The sequence below is a fragment of the Eucyclogobius newberryi genome, unplaced genomic scaffold (assembly GCF_026437365.1).
Source record: "Eucyclogobius newberryi isolate DKJ021-1_F unplaced genomic scaffold, fEucNew1.0.hap1 SCAF_3, whole genome shotgun sequence".
In the NCBI taxonomy this organism is placed as follows: domain Eukaryota; kingdom Metazoa; phylum Chordata; class Actinopteri; order Gobiiformes; family Gobiidae; genus Eucyclogobius; species Eucyclogobius newberryi.
In genome coordinates, this window is record NW_027315945.1 from 42,243,290 (window position 1) to 42,258,505 (window position 15,216).

At 54.6% G+C, this 15,216-nt stretch overlaps 1 protein-coding gene across 1 annotated transcript in view; it reads left to right on the forward strand.

Annotated features, from left to right (window-relative positions):
* The window catches only part of atp2c1 (ATPase secretory pathway Ca2+ transporting 1), a 71,989-nt gene that overhangs the window by 32,122 nt on the left and 24,651 nt on the right, over positions 1–15,216 (forward strand). Inside the window, exons 11-16 of the mRNA XM_072460203.1 lie at positions 962–1,028; positions 1,267–1,391; positions 1,497–1,594; positions 3,792–3,887; positions 3,973–4,062; positions 9,311–9,415. Coding sequence (XP_072316304.1) covers positions 962–1,028; positions 1,267–1,391; positions 1,497–1,594; positions 3,792–3,887; positions 3,973–4,062; positions 9,311–9,415 — 581 coding nt within the window. The remainder of the gene's footprint in view (positions 1–961; positions 1,029–1,266; positions 1,392–1,496; positions 1,595–3,791; positions 3,888–3,972; positions 4,063–9,310; positions 9,416–15,216) is intronic.

Consider the following 15,216-nt stretch of genomic DNA (forward strand, 5'->3'; position numbering starts at 1 on the left):
GCAGGGGTCTCTCTCGCGTCTCGTCTGTTGCAGGGGTCTCTCTCGCGTCTCGTCTGTTGCAGGGGTCTCTCTCGCGTCTCGTCTGTTGCAGGGGTCTCTCTCGCGTCTCGTCTGTTGCAGGGGTCTCTCTCGCGTCTCGTCTGTTGCAGGGGTCTCTCTCGCGTCTCGTCTGTTGCAGGGGTCTCTCTCGCGTCTCGTCTGTTGCAGGGGTCTCTCTCGCGTCTCGTCTGTTGCAGGGGTCTCTCTCGCGTCTCGTCTGTTGCAGGGGTCTCTCTCGCGTCTCGTCTGTTGCAGGGGTCTCTCTCGCGTCTCGTCTGTTGCAGGGGTCTCTCTCGCGTCTCGTCTGTTGCAGGGGTCTCTCTCGCGTCTCGTCTGTTGCAGGGGTCTCTCTCGCGTCTCGTCTGTTGCAGGGGTCTCTCTCGCGTCTCGTCTGTTGCAGGGGTCTCTCTCGCGTCTCGTCTGTTGCAGGGGTCTCTCTCGCGTCTCGTCTGTTGCAGGGGTCTCTCTCGCGTCTCGTCTGTTGCAGGGGTCTCTCTCGCGTCTCGTCTGTTGCAGGGGTCTCTCTCGCGTCTCGTCTGTTGCAGGGGTCTCTCTCGCGTCTCGTCTGTTGCAGGGGTCTCTCTCGCGTCTCGTCTGTTGCAGGGGTCTCTCTCGCGTCTCGTCTGTTGCAGGGGTCTCTCTCGCGTCTCGTCTGTTGCAGGGGTCTCTCTCGCGTCTCGTCTGTTGCAGGGGTCTCTCTCGCGTCTCGTCTGTTGCAGGGGTCTCTCTCGCGTCTCGTCTGTTGCAGGGGTCTCTCTCGCGTCTCGTCTGTTGCAGGGGTCTCTCTCGCGTCTCGTCTGTTGCAGGGGTCTCTCTCGCGTCTCGTCTGTTGCAGGGGTCTCTCTCGCGTCTCGTCTGTTGCAGGGGTCTCTCTCGCGTCTCGTCTGTTGCAGGGGTCTCTCTCACGTCTCGTCTGTTGCAGGGGTCATCATGCTGGTGGGCTGGTTGCAGGGGAAGAAGACCTTGGACATGTTCACCATCGGAGTCAGGTCAGTATCACATGTGAAGAGGAGACTCACAGTTTCCCTTTGTGTTTGACCCTCTGTGTGTTTGACCCTCTGTGTGTTTGACCCTCTGTGTGTTTGACCCTCTGTGTGTTTGACCCTCTGTGTGTTTGACCCTCTGTGTGTTTGACCCTCTGTGTGTTTGACCCTCTGTGTGTTTGACCCTCTGTGTGTTTGACCCTCTGTGTGTTTGACCCTCTGTGTGTTTGACCCTCTGTGCCAGTCTGGCGGTGGCAGCGATCCCTGAGGGCCTCCCCATCGTGGTGACGGTCACTTTGGCCCTGGGCGTCATGAGGATGGTGAAGAAGAGAGCCATCGTCAAAAAACTACCCATAGTCGAGACGCTGAGTGAGTATTTACACAGCGGGAGGGCATCTGAGGCAGTCTGACACAGCGGGAGGGCATCTGAGGCAGTCTGACACAGCGGGAGGGCATCTGACTCTTGTGTTTCAGGCTGCTGTAACGTGATTTGTTCGGATAAAACTGGGACTCTGACCAAAAACGAGATGACGGTGACTCAGATCTTCACTTCAGATGGACTCCACGCAGAGGTGAGTCCTGGTTTAGTCCTGGTTTAGTCCTGGTTTAGTCCTGGTTTAGAGCTGGTTTAGTCCTGGTTTAGTCCTGGTTTAGTCCTGGTTTAGTCCTGGTTTAGTCCTGGTTTAGAGCTGGTTTAGTCCTGGTTTAGTCCTGGTTTAGTCCTGGTTTAGTCCTGGTTTAGACCTGGTTTAGACCTGGTTTAGTCCTGGTTTAGACCTGGTTTAGTCCTGGTTTAGACCTGGTTTAGACCTGGTTTAGTCCTGGTTTAGACCTGGTTTAGTCCTGGTTTAGACCTGGTTTAGTCCTGGTTTAGTCCTGGTTTAGTCCTGGTTTAGTCCTGGTTTAGTCCTGGTTTAGACCTGGTTTAGTCCTGGTTTAGTCCTGGTTTAGTCCTGGTTTAGACCTGGTTTAGACCTGGTTTAGACCTGGTTTAGTCCTGGTTTAGTCCTGGTTTAGTCCTGGTTTAGACCTGGTTTAGACCTGGTTTAGACCTGGTTTAGTCCTGGTTTAGACCTGGTTTAGTCCTGGTTTAGACCTGGTTTAGTCCTGGTTTAGTCCTGGTTTAGTCCTGGTTTAGACCTGGTTTAGACCTGGTTTAGACCTGGTTAAGTCCTGGTTTAGACCTGGTTTAGACCTGGTTTAGTCCTGGTTTAGACCTGGTTTAGTCCTGGTTTAGTCCTGGTTTAGACCTGGTTTAGACCTGGTTTAGTCCTGGTTTAGACCTGGTTTGGTCCTGGTTTGGTCCTGGTTTAGTCCTGGTTTAGTCCTGGTTTAGACCTGGTTTAGACCTGGTTTAGACCTGGTTTAGTCCTGGTTTAGTCCTGGTTTAGACCTGGTTTAGACCTGGTTTAGTCCTGGTTTAGACCTGGTTTAGTCCTGGTTTAGACCTGGTTTAGTCCTGGTTTAGACCTGGTTTAGACCTGGTTTAGTCCTGGTTTAGACCTGGTTTAGTCCTGGTTTAGACCTGGTTTAGTCCTGGTTTAGACCTGGTTTAGTCCTGGTTTAGTCCTGGTTTAGTCCTGGTTTAGTCCTGGTTTAGACCTGGTTTAGTCCTGGTTTGGTCCTGGTTTAGTCCTGGTTTAGAGCTGGTTTAGTCCTGGTTTAGTCCTGGTTTAGTCCTGGTTTAGTCCTGGTTTAGTCCTGGTTTAGACCTGGTTTAGTCCTGGTTTAGTCCTGGTTTAGACCTGGTTTAGACCTGGTTTAGACCTGGTTTAGACCTGGTTTAGACCTGGTTTAGACCTGGTTTAGTCCTGGTTTAGTCCTGGTTTAGACCTGGTTTAGACCTGGTTTAGACCTGGTTTAGACCTGGTTTGGACCTGGTTTGGACCTGGTTTAGTCCTGCTTTAGACTTGGTTTAGACCTGGTTTAGACCTGGTTTGGACCTGGTTTAGTCCTGGTTTAGTCCTGGTCTTAGACCTGGTTTAGTCCTGGTTTAGTCCTGGTTTAGTCCTGGTTTAGACCTGGTTTAGACCTGGTTTAGACCCGGTCTCAGTCCTGGTTTGGACCTGGTCTCAGTCCTGGTCTCAGTCCTGGTCTCAGTCCTGGTCTCAGTCCTGGTCTCAGTCCTGGTTTAGACCTGGTCTCAGTCCTGGTTTAGACCTGGTTTAGACCCGGTCTCAGTCCTGGTTTGGACCCGGTCTCAGTCCTGGTTTGGACCCGGTCTCAGTCCTGGTCTCAGTCCTGGTCTCAGTCCTGGTTTAGACCTGGTTTAGACCTGGTCTCAGTCCTGGTCTCAGTCCTGGTTTAGACCCGGTTTAGACCCGGTTTAGACCTGGTCTCAGTCCTGGTCTCAGTCCTGGTCTCAGTCCTGGTCTCAGTCCTGGTTTAGACCTGGTCTCAGTCCTGGTCTCAGTCCTGGTCTCAGTCCTGGTCTCAGTCCTGGTCTCAGTCCTGGTTTAGACCTGGTCTCAGTCCTGGTCTCAGTCCTGGTCTCAGTCCTGGTCTCAGTCCTGGTCTCAGTCCTGGTCTCAGTCCTGGTTTAGTCCTGGTTTAGTCCTGTTCTCAGTCCTGGTCTCAGTCCTGGTCTCAGTCCTGGTCTCAGTCCTGGTTTAGTCCTGGTCTCAGTCCTGGTCTCAGTCCTGGTCTCAGTCCTGGTTTAGACCTGGTCTCAGTCCTGGTCTCAGTCCTGGTCTCAGTCCTGGTCTCAGTCCTGGTCTCAGTCCTGGTCTCAGTCCTGGTCTCAGTCCTGGTCTTGTCTCTGTCCTGCAGGTCTCAGGTGTGGGTTATAATGGAGCTGGTCAGGTGGTTCTGGACGGAGAAGTGATCCACGGTTTCTCTTGTTCCTCTGTGTCCAAGATCATCGAGGTAAACCCACTGTGACCTTCAGAATGTTCCACAGCAGGGCTTTAAAGAGTGTGTGACGCCCCCTGCTGGTGTGTGTGTGTTTCAGGTCGGCTGTGTGTGTAACGACTCTGTGATCAGGAGCCACACTCTTCTGGGACGACCTACAGAGGGCGCTCTCATTGCTCTGGCCATGAAGGTGAGAGGTGGGACGAAGGAGGGGAGACGGGACGGGGAAGATGGATTGGGTTAACCCTCACGTTCCTCTTTCTCGTTCCCCCACGTCCCGTTCCCCTCCCTTCTCGTTCCCCCGTCCCGTTCCCCTCCCTCTCGTTCCCCCACGTCCCGTTCCCCTCCCCTCTCGTTCCCCCACGTCCCGTTCCCCTCCCTCTCGTTCCCCCACGTCCCGTTCCCCTACCTCTCGTTCCCCCGTCCCGTTCCCTTCCCTTCTCGTTCCCCCACGTCCCGTTCCCCTCCCTCTCGTTCCCCCACGTCCCGTTCCCCTCCCTCTCGTTCCCCTCCCTCTCGTTCCCCCACGTCCCGTTCCCCTACCTCTCGTTCCCCCGTCCCGTTCCCTTCCCTTCTCGTTCCCCTCCCTCTCGTTCCCCCACGTCCCGTTCCCCTCCCTTCTCGTTCCCCCGTCCCGTTCCCCTCCCTTCTCGTTCCCCCGTCCCGTTCCCCTCCCTTCTCGTTCCCCCACGTCCCGTTCCCCTCCCTCTCGTTCCCCTCCCTCTCGTTCCCCCACGTCCCGTTCCCCTCCCCTCTCGTTCCCCCACGTCCCGTTCCCCTCCCCTCTCGTTCCCCCACGTCCCGTTCCCCTCCCTCTCGTTCCCCTCCCTTCTCGTTCCCCCACGTCCCGTTCCCCTCCCTCTCGTTCCCCCACGTCCCGTTCCCCTCCCTCTCGTTCCCCTCCCTCTCGTTCCCCCACGTCCCGTTCCCCTACCTCTCGTTCCCCCGTCCCGTTCCCTTCCCTTCTCGTTCCCCTCCCTCTCGTTCCCCCACGTCCCGTTCCCCTCCCTTCTCGTTCCCCCGTCCCATTCCCCTCCCTTCTCGTTCCCCCGTCCCGTTCCCCTCCCTTCTCGTTCCCCCACGTCCCGTTCCCCTCCCTCTCGTTCCCCTCCCTCTCGTTCCCCCACGTCCCGTTCCCCTCCCCTCTCGTTCCCCCACGTCCCGTTCCCCTCCCCTCTCGTTCCCCCACGTCCCGTTCCCCTCCCTCTCGTTCCCCTCCCTTCTCGTTCCCCCACGTCCCGTTCCCCTCCCCTCTCGTTCCCCCACGTCCCGTTCCCCTCCCTTCTCGTTCCCCCACGTCCCGTTCCCCTCCCTCTCGTTCCCCCACGTCCCGTTCCCCTCCCTCTCGTTCCCCTCCCTCTCGTTCCCCCACGTCCCGTTCCCCTACCTCTCGTTCCCCCGTCCCGTTCCCTTCCCTTCTCGTTCCCCTCCCTCTCGTTCCCCCACGTCCCGTTCCCCTCCCTTCTCGTTCCCCCGTCCCGTTCCCCTCCCTTCTCGTTCCCCCGTCCCGTTCCCCTCCCTTCTCGTTCCCCCACGTCCCGTTCCCCTCCCTCTCGTTCCCCTCCCTCTCGTTCCCCCACGTCCCGTTCCCCTCCCCTCTCGTTCCCCCACGTCCCGTTCCCCTCCCTCTCGTTCCCCCACGTCCCGTTCCCCTACCTCTCGTTCCCCCGTCCCGTTCCCTTCCCTTCTCGTTCCCCCACGTCCCGTTCCCCTCCCTCTCGTTCCCCCACGTCCCGTTCCCCTCCCTCTCGTTCCCCTCCCTCTCGTTCCCCCACGTCCCGTTCCCCTACCTCTCGTTCCCCCGTCCCGTTCCCTTCCCTTCTCGTTCCCCTCCCTCTCGTTCCCCCACGTCCCGTTCCCCTCCCTTCTCGTTCCCCCGTCCCGTTCCCCTCCCTTCTCGTTCCCCCGTCCCGTTCCCCTCCCTTCTCGTTCCCCCACGTCCCGTTCCCCTCCCTCTCGTTCCCCTCCCTCTCGTTCCCCCACGTCCCGTTCCCCTCCCCTCTCGTTCCCCCACGTCCCGTTCCCCTCCCCTCTCGTTCCCCCACGTCCCGTTCCCCTCCCTCTCGTTCCCCTCCCTTCTCGTTCCCCCACGTCCCGTTCCCCTCCCCTCTCGTTCCCCCACGTCCCGTTCCCCTCCCTCTCGTTCCCCCGTCCCGTTCCCCTCCCTTCTCGTTCCCCCACGTCCCGTTCCCCTCCCTCTCGTTCCCCCACGTCCCGTTCCCCTCCCTCTCGTTCCCCTCCCTCTCGTTCCCCCACGTCCCGTTCCCCTACCTCTCGTTCCCCCGTCCCGTTCCCTTCCCTTCTCGTTCCCCTCCCTCTCGTTCCCCCACGTCCCGTTCCCCTCCCTTCTCGTTCCCCCGTCCCGTTCCCCTCCCTTCTCGTTCCCCCGTCCCGTTCCCCTCCCTTCTCGTTCCCCCACGTCCCGTTCCCCTCCCTCTCGTTCCCCTCCCTCTCGTTCCCCCACGTCCCGTTCCCCTCCCCTCTCGTTCCCCCACGTCCCGTTCCCCTCCCTCTCGTTCCCCCACGTCCCGTTCCCCTACCTCTCGTTCCCCCGTCCCGTTCCCTTCCCTTCTCGTTCCCCCACGTCCCGTTCCCCTCCCTCTCGTTCCCCTCCCTCTCGTTCCCCTCCCTCTCGTTCCCCTCCCTCTCGTTCCCCCACGTCCCGTTCCCCTCCCTCTCGTTCCCCCACGTCCCGTTCCCCTCCCTCTCGTTCCCCCACGTCCCGTTCCCCTCCCTCTCGTTCCCCTCCCTCTCGTTCCCCCACGTCCCGTTCCCCTACCTCTCGTTCCCCCGTCCCGTTCCCTTCCCCTCTCGTTCCCCCACGTCCCGTTCCCCTCCCTCTCGTTCCCCCACGTCCCGTTCCCCTCCCTCTCGTTCCCCCACGTCCCGTTCCCCTCCCTTCTCGTTCCCCCGTCCCGTTCCCCTCCCTTCTCGTTCCCCCCCGTCCCGTTCCCCTCCCTCTCGTTCCCCCACGTCCCGTTCCCCTCCCTCTCGTTCCCCTACCTCTCGTTCCCCCGTCCCGTTCCCTTCCCTTCTCGTTCCCCCGTCCCGTTCCCCTCCCTCTCGTTCCCCCACGTCCCGTTCCCCTCCCTCTCGTTCCCCCACGTCCCGTTCCCCTCCCTCTCGTTCCCCCACGTCCCGTTCCCCTCCCTCTCGTTCCCCCACGTCCCGTTCCCCTCCCTCTCGTTCCCCTCCCTCTCGTTCCCCCACGTCCCGTTCCCCTCCCCTCTCGTTCCCCCACGTCCCGTTCCCCTCCCTCTCGTTCCCCCACGTCCCGTTCCCCTACCTCTCGTTCCCCCGTCCCGTTCCCTTCCCTTCTCGTTCCCCCACGTCCCGTTCCCCTCCCTCTCGTTCCCCCACGTCCCGTTCCCCTCCCTCTCGTTCCCCTCCCTCTCGTTCCCCCACGTCCCGTTCCCCTACCTCTCGTTCCCCCGTCCCGTTCCCTTCCCTTCTCGTTCCCCTCCCTCTCGTTCCCCCACGTCCCGTTCCCCTCCCTTCTCGTTCCCCCGTCCCGTTCCCCTCCCTTCTCGTTCCCCCGTCCCGTTCCCCTCCCTTCTCGTTCCCCCACGTCCCGTTCCCCTCCCTCTCGTTCCCCTCCCTCTCGTTCCCCCACGTCCCGTTCCCCTCCCCTCTCGTTCCCCCACGTCCCGTTCCCCTCCCCTCTCGTTCCCCCACGTCCCGTTCCCCTCCCTCTCGTTCCCCTCCCTTCTCGTTCCCCTCCCCTCTCGTTCCCCCACGTCCCGTTCCCCTCCCTCTCGTTCCCCCGTCCCGTTCCCCTCCCTTCTCGTTCCCCCACGTCCCGTTCCCCTCCCTCCCGTTCCCCTCCCTCTCGTTCCCCTCCCTCTCGTTCCCCCACGTCCCGTTCCCCTACCTCTCGTTCCCCCGTCCCGTTCCCTTCCCTTCTCGTTCCCCTCCCTCTCGTTCCCCCACGTCCCGTTCCCCTCCCTTCTCGTTCCCCCGTCCCGTTCCCCTCCCTTCTCGTTCCCCCGTCCCGTTCCCCTCCCTTCTCGTTCCCCCACGTCCCGTTCCCCTCCCTCTCGTTCCCCCACGTCCCGTTCCCCTCCCTCTCGTTCCCCTACCTCTCGTTCCCCCGTCCCGTTCCCTTCCCTTCTCGTTCCCCCGTCCCGTTCCCCTCCCTCTCGTTCCCCCACGTCCCGTTCCCCTCCCTCTCGTTCCCCCACGTCCCGTTCCCCTCCCTCTCGTTCCCCCACGTCCCGTTCCCCTCCCTCTCGTTCCCCCACGTCCCGTTCCCCTCCCTCTCGTTCCCCTCCCTCTCGTTCCCCCACGTCCCGTTCCCCTACCTCTCGTTCCCCCGTCCCGTTCCCTTCCCTTCTCGTTCCCCCGTCCCGTTCCCCTCCCTCTCGTTCCCCCACGTCCCGTTCCCCTCCCTCTCGTTCCCCCACGTCCCGTTCCCCTCCCTCTCGTTCCCCTCCCTCTCGTTCCCCCACGTCCCGTTCCCCTCCCTCTCGTTCCCCCACGTCCCGTTCCCCTCCCTTCTCGTTCCCCCGTCCCGTTCCCCTCCCTCTCGTTCCCCCACGTCCCGTTCCCCTCCCTCTCGTTCCCCTCCCTCTCGTTCCCCCACGTCCCGTTCCCCTACCTCTCGTTCCCCCGTCCCGTTCCCTTCCCTTCTCGTTCCCCCGTCCCGTTCCCCTCCCTCTCGTTCCCCCACGTCCCGTTCCCCTCCCTCTCGTTCCCCCACGTCCCGTTCCCCTCCCTCTCGTTCCCCCACGTCCCGTTCCCCTCCCTTCTCGTTCCCCCGTCCCGTTCCCCTCCCTTCTCGTTCCCCCCCGTCCCGTTCCCCTCCCTCTCGTTCCCCCACGTCCCGTTCCCCTCCCTCTCGTTCCCCTACCTCTCGTTCCCCCGTCCCGTTCCCTTCCCTTCTCGTTCCCCCGTCCCGTTCCCCTCCCTCTCGTTCCCCCACGTCCCGTTCCCCTCCCTCTCGTTCCCCCACGTCCCGTTCCCCTCCCTCTCGTTCCCCCACGTCCCGTTCCCCTCCCTCTCGTTCCCCCACGTCCCGTTCCCCTCCCTCTCGTTCCCCTCCCTCTCGTTCCCCCACGTCCCGTTCCCCTACCTCTCGTTCCCCCGTCCCGTTCCCTTCCCTTCTCGTTCCCCCGTCCCGTTCCCCTCCCTCTCGTTCCCCCACGTCCCGTTCCCCTCCCTCTCGTTCCCCCACGTCCCGTTCCCCTCCCTCTCGTTCCCCTCCCTCTCGTTCCCCTCCCTCTCGTTCCCCCACGTCCCGTTCCCCTCCCTTCTCGTTCCCCCGTCCCGTTCCCCTCCCTCTCGTTCCCCCACGTCCCGTTCCCCTCCCTCTCGTTCCCCTCCCTCTCGTTCCCCCACGTCCCGTTCCCCTACCTCTCGTTCCCCCGTCCTGTTCCCTTCCCTTCTCGTTCCCCCGTCCCGTTCCCCTCCCTTCTCGTTCCCCCCCATCCCGTCCCCAGATGGGTCTGGAGTCTCTGCAGCAGGAGTACGTTCGTGTGGAGGAGGTTCCTTTCTCGTCGGAGCAGAAGTGGATGGCCGTGCGCTGTGTTCACCGCACGCAGCAGGTGAAAGCTGCTTCTGATGTTCTCCTGTTTTTCACGTTCTCCTGTTTTTCACGTTCTCCTGTTCTGCACGTTCTCCTGTTCTGCACGTTCTCCTGTTCTGCACGTTCTCCACGTTCTCATGTTCTTCACGTTCTTCACGTTCTCATGTTTTTCACGTTCTCATGTTCTTCACGTTCTCATGTTCTTCACGTTCTTCACGTTCTCATGTTCTTCACGTTCTCATGTTCTTCACGTTCTCATGTTCTTCACGTTCTCATGTTCTTCACGTTCTCATGTTCTTCACGTTCTTCATGTTCTTCACGTTCTTCACGTTCTTCACGTTCTCCACGTTCTTCACGTTCTCATGTTCTCCACGTTCTCTACGTTCTCATGTTCTCCACGTTCTCATGTTCTTCACGTTCTCATGTTCTCCACGTTCTCATGTTCTTCACGTTCTCATGTTCTTCACGTTCTCGCGTTCTCATGTTCTTCATGTTCTTCACCTTCTCATGTTCTTCACGTTCTCTTGTTCTCCATGTTCTTCACGTTCTCATGTTCTTCACCTTCTCATGTTCTTCACGTTCTCATGTTCTTCATGTTCTCATGTTCTCCACGTTCTCATGTTCTTCATGTTCTCCACGTTCTTCACGTTCTCATGTTCTCCACGTTCTCATGTTCTCCACGTTCTCATGTTCTCCACGTTCTCCACGTTCTCATGTTCTCCACGTTCTCCACGTTCTCATGTTCTCCACGTTCTTCACGTTCTCATGTTCTTCACGTTCTCATGTTCTCCACGTTCTCATGTTCTCCACGTTCTCATGTTCTCCATGTTCTTCATGTTCTTCATGTTCTTCATGTTCTTCATGTTCTCCACGTTCTTCACGTTCTTCACGTTCTCATGTTCTCCACGTTCTCATGTTCTCCACGTTCTTCACGTTCTCATGTTATCCACGTTCTCATGTTCTCCACGTTCTCATGTTCTCCACGTTCTCCACGTTCTCATGTTCTCCACGTTCTCCACGTTCTCATGTTCTCCACGTTCTTCACGTTCTCATGTTCTCCACGTTCCTCATGTTCTCCATGTTCTTCATGTTCTTCATGTTCTTCATGTTCTCCACGTTCTTCACGTTCTCATGTTCTCCACGTTCTCATGTTCTCCACGTTCTTCACGTTCTCATGTTATCCACGTTCTCATGTTCTCATGTTCTCCACGTTCTCATGTTCTCATGTTCTTCATGTTCTCATGTTCTCCACGTTCTCATGTTCTCCACGTTTTCATGTTCTCACGTTCTCATGTTCTTCATGTTCTCATGTTCTTCATGTTCTTCATGTTCTCCACGTTCTTCACGTTCTCATGTTCTTCATGTTCTTCATGTTCTTCACGTTCTTCATGTTCTTCACGTTCTCATGTTCTTCACGTTCTCCACGTTCTCATGTTCTTCACGTTCTCATGTTCTTCACGTTCTCATGTTCTTCACGTTCTCTTGTTCTTCACGTTCTCTTGTTCTCCACGTTCTCATGTTCTCCACGTTCTCATGTTCTTCACGTTCTCATGTTCTTCACGTTCTCATGTTCTTCACGTTCTCATGTTCTTCACGTTCTTCACGTTCTTCACGTTCTCATGTTCTCCACGTTCTCATGTTCTCCACGTTCTCATGTTCTCCACGTTCTCATGTTCTCCACGTTCTCTTGTTCTTCACGTTCTCTTGTTCTTCACGTTCTCGCGTTCTCATGTTCATGTTCTTCACCTTCTCATGTTCTTCACGTTCTCTTGTTCTCCATGTTCTTCACGTTCTCATGTTCTTCACCTTCTCATGTTCTTCACGTTCTCATGTTCTTCATGTTCTCATGTTCTCCACGTTCTCATGTTCTTCATGTTCTCCACGTTCTTCACGTTCTCATGTTCTCCACGTTCTCATGTTCTCCACGTTCTCATGTTCTCCACGTTCTCCACGTTCTCATGTTCTCCACGTTCTCCACGTTCTCATGTTCTCCACGTTCTTCACGTTCTCATGTTCTCCACGTTCTCATGTTCTCCATGTTCTTCATGTTCTTCATGTTCTCCACGTTCTTCACGTTCTTCACGTTCTCATGTTCTCCACGTTCTCATGTTCTCCACGTTCTTCACGTTCTCATGTTATCCACGTTCTCATGTTCTCATGTTCTCCACGTTCTCATGTTCTCATGTTCTTCATGTTCTCATGTTCTCCACGTTCTCATGTTCTCATGTTCTCCACGTTCTCATGTTCTTCATGTTCTCACGTTCTCATGTTCTTCATGTTCTCATGTTCTTCATGTTCTTCATGTTCTCCACGTTCTTCACGTTCTCATGTTCTTCATGTTCTTCATGTTCTTCACGTTCTTCATGTTCTTCACGTTCTCATGTTCTTCACGTTCTCCACGTTCTCATGTTCTTCACGTTCTCATGTTCTTCACGTTCTCATGTTCTTCACGTTCTCTTGTTCTTCACGTTCTCTTGTTCTCCACGTTCTCATGTTCTTCACGTTCTCATGTTCTTCACGTTCTCATGTTCTTCACGTTCTCATGTTCTTCACGTTCTCATGTTCTTCACGTTCTTCACGTTCTTCACGTTCTTCACGTTCTTCACGTTCTCATGTTCTCCACGTTCTCATGTTCTCCACGTTCTCATGTTCTCCACGTTCTCATGTTCTCCACGTTCTCTTGTTCTTCACGTTCTCATGTTCTTCACGTTCTCATGTTCTTCACGTTCTCATGTTCTTCACGTTCTTCACGTTCTTCACGTTCTCATGTTCTCCACGTTCTCATGTTCTCCACGTTCTCATGTTCTCCACGTTCTCATGTTCTCCACGTTCTCTTGTTCTTCACGTTCTCTTGTTCTTCACGTTCTCGCGTTCTCATGTTCATGTTCTTCACCTTCTCATGTTCTTCACCTTCTCATGTTCTTCACCTTATGTTCTTCACGTTCTCTTGTTCTTCACGTTCTTCACGTTCTCATGTTCTTAACGTTCTCTTGTTCTTCACGTTCTCATGTTCTTCATGTTCTTCACGTTCTCATGTTCTTCATGTTCTTCACGTTCTCATGTTCTTCACGTTCTCATGTTCTTCACGTTCTCCACGTTCTCATGTTCTTCACGTTCTTCATGTTCTCCACGTTCTTCACCTTCTCATGTTCTTCATGTTCTTCACGTTCTCATGTTCTCCACGTTCTCATGTTCTTCATGTTCTCCACGTTCTTCACGTTCTCATGTTCTCCACGTTCTCATGTTCTCCACGTTCTCATGTTCTCCACGTTCTTCACGTTCTCCACGTTCTCATGTTCTTCATGTTCTCCACGTTCTTCACGTTCTCATGTTCTCCACGTTCTCATGTTCTCCACGTTCTCATGTTCTCCACGTTCTTCACGTTCTCATGTTCTTCACGTTCTCATGTTCTCCACGTTCTTCATGTTCTCATGTTCTCCACGTTCTCATGTTCTCATGTTCTTCATGTTCTCATGTTCTCCACGTTCTCATGTTCTTCATGTTCTCATGTTCTTCACGTTCTCATGTTCTACATGTTCTTCATGTTCTCCACGTTCTTCACGTTCTCATGTTCTTCTTGTTCTCATGTTCTCATGTTCATGTTCTCCACGTTCTCGACGTTCTCAATGTTCTCATGTTCTTCATGTTCTCATGTTCTTCATGTTCTCATGTTCTCCACGTTCTCATGTTCTCCACGTTCTCATGTTCTCCACGTTCTTCACGTTCTCATGTTCTTCACGTTCTCATGTTCTCCACGTTCTCATGTTCTCATGTTCTCCACGTTCTCCACGTTCTCATGTTCTCATGTTCTTCATGTTCTCATGTTCTCCACGTTCTCATGTTCTTCATGTTCTCATGTTCTTCATGTTCTTCATGTTCTCCACGTTCTTCACGTTCTCATGTTCTTCTTGTTCTCATGTTCTCATGTTCATGTTCTCCACGTTCTCGACGTTCTCATGTTCTTCATGTTCTCATGTTCTTCATGTTCTTCACGTTCTCATGTTCTTCACCTTCTCATGTTCTTCACGTTCTCTTGTTCTTCACGTTCTTCACGTTCTCATGTTCTTCACGTTCTCATGTTCTTCACGTTCTCCACGTTCTTCATGTTCTTCACGTTCTCATGTTCTCCACGTTCTCATGTTCTTCATGTTCTCCACGTTCTTCACGTTCTCATGTTCTCCACGTTCTCATGTTCTCCACGTTCTCATGTTCTCCACGTTCTCATGTTCTTCACGTTCTCATGTTCTCCACGTTCTCATGTTCTCCATGTTCTCCATGTTCTTCATGTTCTCCACGTTCTTCACGTTCTTCACGTTCTCATGTTCTCCACGTTCTCATGTTTTCCACGTTCTTCACGTTCTCATGTTCTCCACGTTCTCATGTTCTTCATGTTCTCCACGTTCTTCACGTTCTCATGTTCTCCACGTTCTCATGTTCTTCATGTTCTCATGTTCTTCACGTTCTCATGTTCTTCACGTTCTCATGTTCTTCATGTTCTTCATGTTCTCCACGTTCTTCACGTTCTCATGTTCTTCATGTTCTCATGTTCTTCATGTTCTCCACGTTCTTCACGTTCTCATGTTCTTCATGTTCTCATGTTCTTCATGTTCTCCACGTTCTTCACGTTCTCATGTTCTTCATGTTCTCACGTTCTCACGTTCTCATGTTCTCACGTTCTCACGTTCTCATGTTCTTCACGTTCTCATGTTCTTCATGTTCTCATGTTCTTCACGTTCTCATGTTCTTCACGTTCTCATGTTCTTCATGTTCTTCACGTTCTCATGTTCTTAACGTTCTCTTGTTCTTCACGTTCTCATGTTCTTCACGTTCTCATGTTCTTCATGTTCATGTTCTTCACGTTCATGTTCTTCACGTTCTCATGTTCTTCACGTTCTCCACGTTCTCATGTTCTTCACGTTCTTCATGTTCTACTTGTTCTTCACCTTCTCATGTTCTTCACCTTCTCATGTTCTTCACGTTCTCATGTTCTTCACGTTCTCATGTTCTTCACGTTCTCATGTTCTCCACGTTCTCATGTTCTCCACGTTCTCATGTTCTCCACGTTCTTCACGTTCTCATGTTCTTCACGTTCTTCACGTTCTCATGTTCTCCACGTTCTCATGTTCTTCATGTTCTCCACGTTCTTCACGTTCTCATGTTCTCCACGTTCTCATGTTCTCCACGTTCTCATGTTCTCCACGTTCTTCACGTTCTCATGTTCTCCACGTTCTCATGTTCTCCACGTTCTCATGTTCTCCACGTTCTCATGTTCTCCACGTTCTCATGTTCTCCATGTTCTCCATGTTCTCCACGTTCTTCACGTTCTTCACGTTCTTCACGTTCTCATCGTTCTCATGTTCTCCACGTTCTTCACGTTCTCATGTTCTTCATGTTCTCCACGTTCTCATGTTCTCATGTTCTTCACGTTCTCATGTTCTCATGTTCTTCATGTTCTTCATGTTCTTCATGTTCTCCACGTTCTTCACGTTCTCCACGTTCTTCACGTTCTTCACGTTCTTCACGTTCTCATCGTTCTCATGTTCTCCACGTTCTTCACGTTCTCATGTTCTTCATGTTCTCCACGTTCTCATGTTCTCATGTTCTTCATGTTCTCATGTTCTCCATGTTCTTCATGTTCTCCACGTTCTCCATGTTCTCATGTTCTCCACGTTCTTCATGTTCTTCATGTTCTCCACGTTCTCATGTTCTCCATGTTCTTCATGTTCTCATGTTCTCATGTTCTTCACGTTCTCATGTTCTTCACGTTCTCATGTTCTCCACGTTCTCATGTTCTTCACGTTCTCATGTTCTCATGTTCTT